General features: G+C 42.8%; 1 protein-coding gene across 5 annotated transcripts in view; it reads left to right on the top strand.

Moving 5' to 3' along the window:
* The first annotated feature begins 2,613 nt into the window (after positions 1-2,613).
* Positions 2,614-12,757, top strand: part of pcbp3 (poly(rC) binding protein 3) — a 78,272-nt gene continuing 68,128 nt past the window's right edge. For all 5 annotated transcript variants that reach the window (XM_060930345.1, XM_060930343.1, XM_060930342.1 and 2 more), the window contains exons 1-5: positions 2,614-2,769; positions 4,802-4,825; positions 4,944-4,976; positions 5,398-5,514; positions 10,132-10,263. In XM_060930345.1, the coding sequence (XP_060786328.1) occupies positions 2,695-2,769; positions 4,802-4,825; positions 4,944-4,976; positions 5,398-5,514; positions 10,132-10,263 (381 nt within the window). In that variant the 5' untranslated portion in view covers positions 2,614-2,694. The remainder of the gene's footprint in view (positions 2,770-4,801; positions 4,826-4,943; positions 4,977-5,397; positions 5,515-10,131; positions 10,264-12,757) is intronic.

Raw genomic sequence — 12,757 nt, 5'->3', positions numbered from 1 at the left:
AGCACAAATATTTCACCGTGACTCTGAGCTTAATGCAAACATAAGCAGATTGTTTTCAAACTGAAGGGCGACCTTCGTGAAAAGGAGAGTCCTGTTCTGGCCCGTATACCGCCGAATATGTTATAGTGTTCAGGAGATTTCAAAGAATGTAGAGTATGCAAGTAAAGATATGTAACTGCAGATTGTACATGCAGTAGACACTATTTTTGCACATCCGCATCATTTATATATGCTAGCATTAAACAAAAAAACAATTGAATGACAGATAGAAAAAATATTTGCATGCTGATTATACCCTTTTATCCGTCTGTGTTTCGACTATGCACTAATAGTATGCATTATATTTTCTCAAGCCCAAGAGTTTAATCTCATCTCATCTCATTATCTCTAGCCGCTTTATCCTGTTCTACAGGGTCGCAGGCAAGCTGGAGCCTATCCCAGCTGACTACGGGCGAAAGGCGGGGTACACCCTGGACAAGTCGCCAGGTCATCACAGGGCTGACACATAGACACAGACAACCATTCACACTCACATTCACACCTACGGTCGATTTAGAGTCACCAGTTAACCTAACCTGCATGTCTTTGGACTGTGGGGGAAACCGGAGCACCCGGAGGAAACCCACGCGGACACGGAGAGAACATACAAACTCCGCACAGAAAGGCCCTCGCCGGCCACGGGGCTCGAACCCGGACCTTCTTGCTGTGAGGCGACAGTGCTAACCACTACACCACCGTGCCACCCCAAGAGTTTAATGGATTAAAAAAAAAAAACAATAAATAAAATATGTAAGAATGTTTATTTCACTACTAGGAAGCCAAACTAGCTGATACAGTTCATGTTTCACCAGGTCATTGATTCCTCACAGCAAGGAGCTCCTAATGATATAGAAGGGACCTCACTGGACGAGACTCTGATCTTTTGTGACATGGCTTTATTTCCCATCATGGTTTTAGTGTGGATTAGGGGCTTTATGCAATCTGCAGTTCTATGGGGAGATTGGTGGACATCTGGCTCCAGATTTCATCTGTCCACCTTATTCTACTGCTTTCGCTCATTGCAACCCCCCCCCCAGAAACACCCCACCACCACCACCACCACACACATTTCAATCACTTCTCTTATCCTCTTTCTGCTGTATCGCACAAACACATCTCAAGTCTCTATATACATTTAGAAGGAAAAAAAAAGCATCCTCAAATACATGATATCTCCTGCTGTGCCAGCCGTTGTCTTCTTCGTGCAGTCTTCATCACTCACTCCCTGAACTATTTCTTAGACTATTTTTCTCTCTGCCTTTTCATTATTCTCAATTTTCTGTCCTGGAGTCTGGCATAATGTTTCCATCTCTCAATGTCTGCTGAGAGAGTCAGTGACTGGCATGGTGTGTGTGTGAGAGAGAGAGAGAGAGAGAGAGAGAGAGAGAATGTACAAGATTAGTTCTCACTGTGGCAGGGCCATCTCTCTCTCTCTGTCTCTCTCCGTCTGTCTCTCTCTCAGTCTGTCTGTCTCTCTGTCTGTCTCTGTCAGTCTGTCTCTGTCTGTCTTTCTCTGTCTGTCAGTCTGTCTCTCTCTCTCTTTGTCTGTCTGGCTCTCTCTCTCCCTCTCTTTCTCTCTGTCTGTCTGTCTCCGTATGTCAGTCTGTCTCTCTTTCTCTCTCTCTCTATCTGTCAGTCTGTCTGTCGCTCTCTGTATCTCTCGCTCTGTCTCTATCTCTCTTTGTCTGTCTGTCTGTCTGTCTCTCTCTCTCTCTCGTCATGTGAGCCAGTTTGCAGTTTAATGGAGAACTACTGCGAGGGAATTAATCTCATTTCATTTTCCTGTAGAGAAAGGAGATTTTGCCTATCAAGGCTCAAAGCTAGAATTAAAATCTCAGAACCAGCAAACTGCCACTCTTCTTCTTCTTCTTCTTCTTCTTCAAGGACTCTGGAACAAACCTTTAGATTCTTCTGGAAAGTTGCTTTGTGGCAAGGTCTTTTGTTAAATGTGTGATATGAATCAACATGACTCGAATGAAATTGAGTGACGTTACATTAAATTGAACTGAGTTCCTCCTCTGAGTCCAACTTTTCCAAAACCAGGACATACAAAGAAAGAAAGTTGATTATACAGGACACACATCTGTATAATGACAGTAAATGATTTCTTGGTAAGAACATACCTTCGATTTTTCATTTTAGGTGTAATCTATAATCCTAAATTTTAGATTCATATACAAGTACAGGATTCTGTCCTACTGACGATTTTTTTTTAATGTTCCATGAAAAGAGTCTGATCTGCGTTATTTGTGCTTGAGGGATTTACATCATATGAAGTAAAGTGCCAGATGAGGTACTGAATAATCCTCGGGTTTTAAAGATGTACTGTATGTCAGTAAAGACAAGACTGGAATTTACAGGATGAGAAGTGCTCCCTCTGGTGTTCAAAGTATGCATGTCTATGTAGCGTAGGCCAGACCAGATTGCAGAACATGCTGCCATATAAAGTCAACCTTCTTTTAAACATGCACCAATATTTTACACATGCAAAGGCAGTATACTGTAATGGAATATTCTTGCTCATGTCATGTATCTGTGTAAATCCATACGTATACCTTCCAGGTGACTGGTTGGCTGCCATTACCATCTCTCTCTTCCTGCTCCTGGGGATTTCCTGTCACGTGACCATACACCAACTTTTCCTCCAATCCCACCATGGAATCCAGCAAAGTGCAGTCTGAGGGCGGCCTCAACGTCACCCTCACCATCCGCCTCCTCATGCATGGCAAAGTATGTACAGGTAGAGAAAGAGAATGGAAGATTCTCTTGGGGAAGCAAAACATTGTTATATGAGTGCTGATTTTGAGATAACTATATTTTTATTTATGCTTTGTATCACTTCTATCAGTATTGAGACAGAAAGGCAGACAGATAAATCAATAAACAAACAGACAGGCAGATATACAGACACATATACAGACAGAAAGCTAAATACCGAGGCAAAATACATTTACGAATTTGTTCATTTTGAAAAAAAAAAATCTGAGTTTTTTTTTTAATGCATTAAAATTGTCTTAGTCAACAAATAACCAGCAATTACAACCCCGATTCCAAAAAAGTTGGGACAAAGTACAAATTGTAAATAAAAACGGAATGCAATAACTTACAAATCTCAAAAACTGATATTGTATTCACAATAGAACATAGACAACATATCAAATGTCGAAAGTGAAACATTTTGAAATTTCATGCCAAATATTGGCTCATTTGAAATTTCATGACAGCAACACATCTCAAAAAAGTTGGGACAGGGACAATAAGAGGCTGGAAAAGTTAAAGGTACAAAAAAGGAACAGCTGGAGGACCAAATTGCAACTCATTAGGTCAATTGGCAATAGGTCATTAACATGACTGGGTATAAAAAGAGCATCTTGGAGTGGCAGCGGCTCTCAGAAGTAAAGATGGGAAGAGGATCACCAATCCCCCTAATTCTGCGCCGACAAATAGTGGAGCAATATCAGAAAGGAGTTCGACAGTGTAAAATTGCAAAGAGTTTGAACATATCATCATCTACAGTGCATAATATCATCAAAAGATTCAGAGAATCTGGAAGAATCTTTGTGCGTAAGGGTCAAGGCCGGAAAATCATGCTGGTTGCCGGTGATCTTCGGGCCCTTAGACGGCACTGCATCACATACAGGCATGCTTCTGTATTGGAAATCACAAAATGGGCTCAGGAATATTTCCAGAGAACATTATCTGTGAACACAATTCACCGTGCCAACCGCCGTTGCCAGCTAAAACTCTATAGTTCAAAGAAGAAGCCGTATCTAAACATGATCCAGAAGCACAGATGTCTTCTCTGGGCCAAGGCTCATTTAAAATGGACTGTGGCAAAGTGGAAAACTGTTCTGTGGTCAGACGAATCAAAATTTGAAGTTCTTTATGGAAATCAGGGACGCCGTGTCATTCGGACTAAAGAGGAGAAGGACGACCCAAGTTGTTATCAGCGCTCAGTTCAGAAGCCTGCATCTCTGATGGTATGGGGTTGCATTAGTGCGTGTGGCATGGGCAGCTTACACATCTGGAAAGACACCATCAATGCTGAAAGGTATATCCAGGTTCTAGAGTAACATATGCTCCCATCCAGACGACATCTCTTTCAGGGAAGACCTTGCATTTTCCAACATGACAATGCCAAACCACATACTGCATCAATTACAGCATCATGGCTGCATAGAAGAAGGGTCCGGGTACTGAACTGGCCAGCCTGCAGTCCAGATCTTTCACCCATAGAAAACATTTGGCGCATCATAAAACGGAAGATACGACAAAAAAGACCTAAGACAGTTGAGCAACTAGAATCCTACATTAGACAAGAATGGGTTAACATTCCTATCCCTAAACTTGAGCAACTTGTCTCCTCAGTCCCCAGACGTTTACAGACTGTTGTAAAGAGAAAAGGGGATGTCGACTCACAGTGGTAAACATGGCCTTGTCCCAACTTTTTTGAGATGTGTTGTTGTCATGAAATTTAAAATCACCTAATTTTTCTCTTTAAATGATACATTTTCTCAGTTTAAACATTTGATATGTCATCTATGTTCTATTGTGAATAAAATATGGAATTTTGAAACTTCCACATCATTGCATTCCGTTTTTATTTACAATTTGTACTTTGTCCCAACTTTTTTGGAATCGGGGTTGTAAACAAACTAGCTACTCCTCCTTTTCACTATCGCTATGAGCTGTTACTGCTTTGTATGGGAACGTATTGATAAGATAAGAATAAAATGTTTATTTTTAAACTTTATCTTTTCAGGAAGTCGGAAGCATCATTGGAAAGGTATGTTAAGAATATCCACAATATTATGTGGTCTTAACATAATTCAGAGAGCATTTGAGAGCACTTTGAAATGATTTCACTTTAAGCGAAATTCCTGATGGTATGTTTTGTTCCTCAGAAAGGAGAAACTGTGAAGAAGATGCGTGAGGAGGTAAGAAAAACCTCTCTCTCTCTCTCTCTCTCTCTCTCTCTCTCTCTCTATATATATATATATATATATATATATATATATATATATATATATATATATATATATATATCCTCCAGGAGTGACTAAGCCCTAGTTGCAGGATTAAACCCACAGTCAGGGATTTTGGAGTGACATCTCTTCTCACTCTGGTTTCAATAATACTGAAAAACTGACAGCATGCTGCCTTCCTGAACCTTAGTCCGAGCTGGTAATTTAAGAACCAGCAGTTACTTACAAAAAAAGTGCATAAATACAGTAAATTATTATTTTATGGATAAAAGATGGTTAAAACCTTGTTATTTTGTCCTTCAGAAAATATAAATATGAAATACATACAGAATATAAAGCATGAATTTCACCTCAAGCTTTGTGTGATGTACAGAGTGCTGCTCGCATCAACATCTCAGAGGGGAACTGTCCAGAGCGAATCGTCACCATCACAGGACCCACCGATGCCATTTTTAAGGCTTTTGCCATGATTGCCTACAAATTTGAAGAGGTACACATGATTAGATTCATGGTTTGGTTGTAGAGCTGAATCCACTCAGCGAGCAGCGCAAAAAAAACTCCTCAACCTGTGAAATAAATATCATCAAAGTTAAATCACCAATCACTGCAGGCTGGCACTTCACTAACAGTGTAGAGAAACATTCAAATTACAAAATACCACAAAATGATTTGCATTATTTAGAAGATTTTCAGCCATTGTGGTCACTGAAATGTCAAGAAAAACCTCACTCTTGCTTCATTGCATGGACAAATCTGGATACTATAGGTTTGCATGGAAGAAATGCTGCGGTAATCGTAAACACTGTCTCATTCTAGGACTTTTATTCACCATCTGCTCATCCTGAACATTTCAACCCACTTAGGACTGTTTGATTTTATAGTATACAGTTGTTGAAGAGTAATCCATCCATCCATCCATCCATCCATCCATCATCTATAACCGCTTGTGCAGGGTCGCGGGTAAGCTGGGGCCTATCCCAGCTGGTGAGAGGCGGGGTACACCCTGGACAAATCACTAGATCATTGCAGGGCTGTCAAATAGAGACAAACAGCAATTCACACTCATACCTACGGTCAATTTAGAGCCACCATTTAGCCTAACCTGAATGTCTTTGGACAAACTGGCGCACCTAGAGGAAACCCATGCATATACAGGGAGAACATGCAAACTCTGCACAGAAAAGCCCCCGTTGGCCACTGGGCTCAAACTCAGAACCTTCTTGCTGTGAGGTGACAGTGCTAACCATTACACCACTGTACCGCCCTTTGAAGAGTAATGATTTGTAATATTCAAGTCAATTCAATTCAATTCAATTTTATTTGTATAGTGCTTTTAAGAATAGACATTGTCATAAAGCAGCTTTACAGAAAAAAAAAAAATATATATATATATATATATATATCATCTCATTATCTCTAGCTGCTTTATCCTGTTCTATAGGGTCGCAGGCAAGCTGGAGCCTATCCCAGTTGACTACGGGCAAAAGGCGGGGTACACCCTGGACAAGTCGCCAGGTCATCACAGGGCTGACACATAGACACAGACAACCATTCACACCTACGGTCAATTTAGAGTCACCAGTTAACCTAACCTGCATGTCTTTGGACTGTGGGGGAAACCGGAGCACCCGGAGGAAACCCACGCGGACACGGGGAGAACATGCAAACTCCACACAGAAAGGCCCTCGCCGGCCATGGGGCTCGAACCCGGACCTTCTTGCTGTGAGGCAACAGCGCTAACCACTACACCACTGTGCCGCCCATATATATATATATATATATATACATATATATAAATTTATAAATGAATCCCTAATGAGCAAGCCTGAGGTGACAGTGGCAAGGAAAAACTCCCTGAGATGACATGAGGAAGAAACCCTGAATAAACCTTGATTACATTTTTTTGATATATTTGATAGCTAGCCAGCTGTTATAGATATGCAGTGGGCAAGTGCTGTCTTTGTCTGCCATGCCATGGAGTAGTAAGGCATCTGCTAGCCTGAGGTGGTGCCTTGAGCAAGTACTAGCAACCCCTCGCTCCTCCTGGTCAGGGTTATGACCAAAGACTGGACTTGTCAGACTGCATGGAAGAGACCACCACCTGGTGGTTCAACAGGAGGGAAGGCAGACCCAGCAAAGCATTTGTGGAGTGCAGTTAGGGCACAGTGCAACACGCAGAACGCTGTTGGCCATCCACTGCATCCTGACCTAGCTCCAACCGTCTTGATTCTGTCTTGCCCCTGGACCCAGTTATGTCAGGATGAGAGAGTGAGGCTGATGGCTGCGCAACTCTCCCTCACTCTAATCCAAATCATGTGCAAGTCATGACTTAAATTCAAATTCAGGTCCTGTAGCGATGGGCGAGTGGCGAAGCAGTAGGTGTGGAAACACTGGAAGCTGTAGTCATGAACCTGCACACAGAAGGCCCAGGGCATAGGGTCATTGCTCTCTGCTGGAATGAAGCAGCAGTGGAGTTTGGCAGCTCCCTGGGTGTCTGAGCAGCCCTGTTTAGGATTTGCTCTGCTCACCTCCATGGAAGAAGGGAATAGAAAAGGTGCCCCAAACATAGCCTGTTTCACTTCACCCTGGCCAGCACACCACAGCTGGCAGGGATCCCACTCAGCGGTTGAAATACATTAAAAAGATAGTGAAGGCACTCAGCCTTGGCATGTGGAATGTCAACATGTGGGCATACCTTCAAAGCCCAGATTGACCTCATCAGTCACCTCTGGACAGACAACTGGCACCCACCAAATTGAATTCATGGTCATCTTTAACCATGAAGGATGCACATCATACATAGATATGCATATGTAGGCGGCACAGTGGTGCAGTGGTAAGCACAGTTGCCTTTCAGCAAGTAGGTTCTGGGTTTGAACTTCACAGCCGACTGGGATCTTCTGTGTAGAATTTGTATATTCTCCCTGTGCTTGTGTGGGTTTCCTCAGGGTGCTCTGGTTTCCATCCAAAGACTTGCAGATGAGGTCAACTGGGTACTCTGAATTGCCCAAAGGTGTGAGTGTGAATGGTTGTTTGTCTCTGTGTTAGCCTTGTGGTAGATTGCTGATCTGCTCAGGCTGAACCTCACCTGAAGTCAGCTGAAATTGGTTCCGGCTCCCTATGCAACCCTGATGGGTAAGTGGTATAGATAATGGATGGATGGATCTATATATATATTTTATACTGGTATATTTAGATGGGCGGCATGGTGGTGTAGTGGTTAGCGCTGTTGCCTCACAGCAAGAAGGTCCGGGTTCGAACCCCGTGGCTGGCGAGGGCCTTTTTGTGCGGAGCTTGCATGTTCTCCCCATGTTCGCGTGAGTTTCCTCCGGGTGCTCCGGTTTCTCCCACAGTCCAAAGACATGCAGGTTAGGTTAACTGGTGACTGTAAATTGACCGTAGGTGTGAATGGTTGTCTGTGTTTATGTGTCAGCCCTGTGATGACCTGGTGACTTGTCCAGGGTGTACCCCGCATTTTGCCCGTAGTCAGCTGGGATAGGCTCCAGCTTGCCTGCGACCCTGTAGAACAGGATAAAGCGGCTAGAGATAATGAGATGAGATGAGATATATTTAGATATTTTTCTATATTGTATTCATATATTACATGTATATGCATAAGTGTATTTATTTCAATAGCTTTGATAGTAAAATTATGATTAAGTGTTTAGTATTTTTGTGTTCCTATTGAGGGCGGCACGGTGGTGTAGTGGTCAGCACTGTCACATCACAGCAAGAAGGTTCTGGGTTTGTGCCCAGTGGCCGACAGGGGCCTTTCTGTGTGGAGTTTGCATGTTCTCCCCGTGTCTGTGTGGGTTTCCTCTGGATGCTCTAGTTTCCCCCATAGTCCAAAGACATGCAGGTTAGGTTAATTGGTGGCTCTAAATTGCCCATAGGTGTGAATGTGAGTGTGAATGGTTGTTTGTCTCTATAGGGCCCGTCCACACGAGTACATTTTTGTCGAATCCGCATAAATACTTTATTGTTTCGGCCTCGCGTCCAGATGAATCTGGCTTTTTCGAGGTGTGAAACTGGTATTTTTTGAAAACGGGTCCCAGAGTGGGAAAATCCTAAAACGCCGGATAGCCCGGAGTCGTCTGGACAGCGAATACGGATTTTTTCAGAAACGATGACGTATAAGCCCCGCCTCTCTAACCTTTAACCTCAGCCACCGCCGCTAGACGCGTCATAACAACAACAATGGCGGACTACAGGCTTGTGCTCGTACTGCAGAAACAACTCTGAGTTGCGCTGGCCATGGTCGTCCTCTTCTCGTGTTATGAGCTTGTTTGTAAACAGCGCGTGACCTTTATACGCATGCTCCATGGCTTCTCTTCCGGTTTTAGTGTATTGGTGTGGCGGCGTCACAGCGCCACATACAGGCCTGGCATATGTACTACAGCATTTTGGGTCGTTTCCAGTGAATCTGTGTGGACAGAGATATTTCTGGAAACGATGCCATGTTTACGGAGATTTTTTTTCAAAACGACAGCGTATTGTGTGAGGTCGCGTACTATTGTGGACAGGCCCTATGTGTCAGCCATGCGATGATCTGGTGACTTGTCCAGGGTGTACCCCGCCTCTCGCCCATAGTCAGCTTGGATAGGCTCCAGCTTGACCATGACCCTGCACAGGATAAGCAGTTATGGATAATGGATGGATGGCTCTATCATCTATCTGTCTGTCTAAAGTTCCCTTTTGAGTCTGGTTCTTGTCAAGACTTCTTCCTTATGCATTTCTTGAGTTGTTTTTTCCTCACCACTGTCGCCTCTGCTCTGCTCATTAGTGATCTAAATATAAAGCTACATCTGGATTTCTGTGAAGCTGCTTTGTGACAAAGTCTATTGTTAAAAGCACTATCCAAAAAAAAGAGCAGAAAACTGAATCTGAAAAGTACTTTCAGTTCTACTGAGATTTAATATCCTACAATCCTCATTACATTCATTCTCTCTTTCACTGTAGCTACTGAATAATTCATCATAGTTACTAAATAAAATCCTCTCAGATAACCGAATAATTAACCGGGACTATGAGAAGTTAAGCTCTACGAATTAGAGCTTTGCAGCCGTTTGACATTTTGACTCTTGTTCTCGTTCACATGCTTCTGCAGGATATAATCAACTCCATGAGCAACAGCCCGGCCACCAGCAAGCCCCCTGTCACCTTGCGGCTGGTGGTTCCAGCCAGCCAGTGTGGCTCTCTCATTGGCAAAGGAGGCTCCAAGATCAAGGAGATGAGAGAGGTATAGTGTTTATTCCCACCCACAGTACTGCTGAGAGATAGCAACCCCACATTTTAAAATAAGTAGAGCATGACAGTTAGTTCTGCCCACCAGCTGACAGTTTTACTCTCATGTGGATGGGAACAGCCAGAAATGATTAAGGAATAAAACATGACAGGGTGATATGATGCAGCCTGACACGAAGCGGAGTTACTGTTACCACACTGAAGTTGAAGTCGTACAGCAAGTCCTAAAGTGTCTTAATCCTCTTATATCCCAGCTCTTTGACAACAATAACACTTTTGAATGTATTCATGAATATCATACTTTTATTTTACACGAATCTGGAAAGCACAAAGTCTTTTTTTTCCGTGTGGTGGTAAACTTAGACTACTTTTACCTTTTTACACTAGTGAGTCCTTCTATAAATGTTATAGCAGAGGGATATAAGTATGGAATATAATAAGTATATTAAGTACATTAAGTGTGTAAGTATGGATTGGAGCCCCATACTTCAGAGAAACACATCGACCTGATTTTTTTATGGCTTGACTGTACGGCGTCTGTACATACATGCACTACCACAGGGAACCTGATAATAAGTGCAAGGCAACGTATCTCATAAACACTTGACCACCAGACAATGAAATTTGTAGCATTATTGGCATAAGATAGATGGGTTTTTATCCAGCACATATTTTTAATTTGCTTTTTTTCTTAAATGTGGGATTATTTACTAACACATTTTACAGAAAATATTCATGACAGTTTCATATAAAACAAGTTAAAACAGTTTTGTTAGTCCACGAGCTTGTTGGACAGTGGACGGTTTCTGTCCTGTGAGGGCGATAGATGGATGTAAGTGCAGGAAGAGTTTTATTGAAAGCACACAAGCAAACAGAGCCAAAATGGAGACAAAGGCAGAGTCAGAAAAGAGGTAGTGGTTAAGCGAGGCACAGACAGGATATCATAGGGAATATAATACTCACAGTCCAAAAACACAAACAGGGTCAAAACCAGAAAAGTAATACAAAATACAAGGCTTGGTAACATCAGACACAGGATACAGAGCGTACACATTGCAAAGTTTGTCGCTGTGTCCGAAATCACCCACTACTCACTACTCAGCCCCTCGACCATCAGCTGTCACCAGCCAGAGCCAAGGTAGGGACCAGCCAAATTCCGGGGTTGACCCTCCCCCCACCTGAGGGCATAAGGGAGGCCCCAAGATCTGATCTGACCAGAGATGAGGTTTCCCATCAGCTGTCGTCACACATCAGCACTTCCCCACACTACGGTATGTCAGGCAAGGTATATCCTCCACGCTTGGGCATATTACCAGGAGACTGAGCCCCCTGACCCCCATCACTTTAGCCCTAGGGTCAGGGGGCAGGCTTGGCTGAATCACGTACAAAGCTCCTCAGCAACCACAGGGAGTACAGAAGGGCTCGTCTGCTCATCAGCTTCGCCACGTATACCCTCTGGCCTGCCATTAGTCTGAATTCGCTCAGGACTGTGGTGTTGCACGCCAGCCATTTTCCCTGACAGCCTATCAGGAAACCCCACACCTGCACCATCTGTGCTCCAACTGCTTTGCCAATCAGGTCTTTCACCGGCATGTAGTGAGCAACTTTCTCTGCAGCAGCCTGCTGCAATATTTCGGGCTCTGTCTCATACCGAACAGTCACACTGAGAACAAAAACAAGTCACATTGAGAACACATTTGTGAACTCATTGGTTTTGCACGAACCGGATGAGTTCACAAATTGGTGAGTTCACCAATTTGTAGTGCTGTCTGAATGTATAGCGAGAATTATTGCACCCTATACAGTGGATTCATAGTATCCCACAATGCATTGTGAAAAGTAGTGTACAACCGATGGTCACTAACCAAGCAATATATACCATCATGCATTGTGGTCACGCTGAAAGGAAAATGGCAGATGACAGAGAGGAGCACCCACCAGCTGACTGATCTGGCACGTTTTAATTGTGCGACAGTAATGATGTAAATAATGGCACAGTGGAGTAGTGTCTGAAAGTGTTTTTTTTCATTTTACCAATGAACTCACGATATAGTCCTCTATATAGAATTCCTTAGATAGTGGGTTGGGAGTAGTGAATGAGTGAGTGATTTTGGACACAGCATGTGTGTTACTGAGAGTCCTTATATGTATATGCTGTGATTGCACTCTTATCAGGAACAGGTGCATAATAATTAGTCCTAATGTAGCAGCACATGCATTGTAGTCTGCAGCTGTGCACTCTTATTATTCTATTCAGGTTGATTTTGTGTATCTGAAAATATTTTGCTCATATCTGCTTTTAGGCAGTGCTTAAATATCTATATTATAAACTTATCATTCTGGAGCACTTCACTGTACCAATGATAATACTTTTATCTTAGTTCCATATTAGGATTAGATTATGTTCATCATACAACTTACCATGCAAGTCGTTATGATGGAAACGATAACATTATAATCAGCATGTTAATATAAACCTGTTATTTGCA

The sequence above is a fragment of the Neoarius graeffei genome, chromosome 9 (assembly GCF_027579695.1).
Source record: "Neoarius graeffei isolate fNeoGra1 chromosome 9, fNeoGra1.pri, whole genome shotgun sequence".
Classification (NCBI taxonomy): domain Eukaryota; kingdom Metazoa; phylum Chordata; class Actinopteri; order Siluriformes; family Ariidae; genus Neoarius; species Neoarius graeffei.
This window is presented reverse-complemented; position numbering and strand designations above follow the sequence as displayed.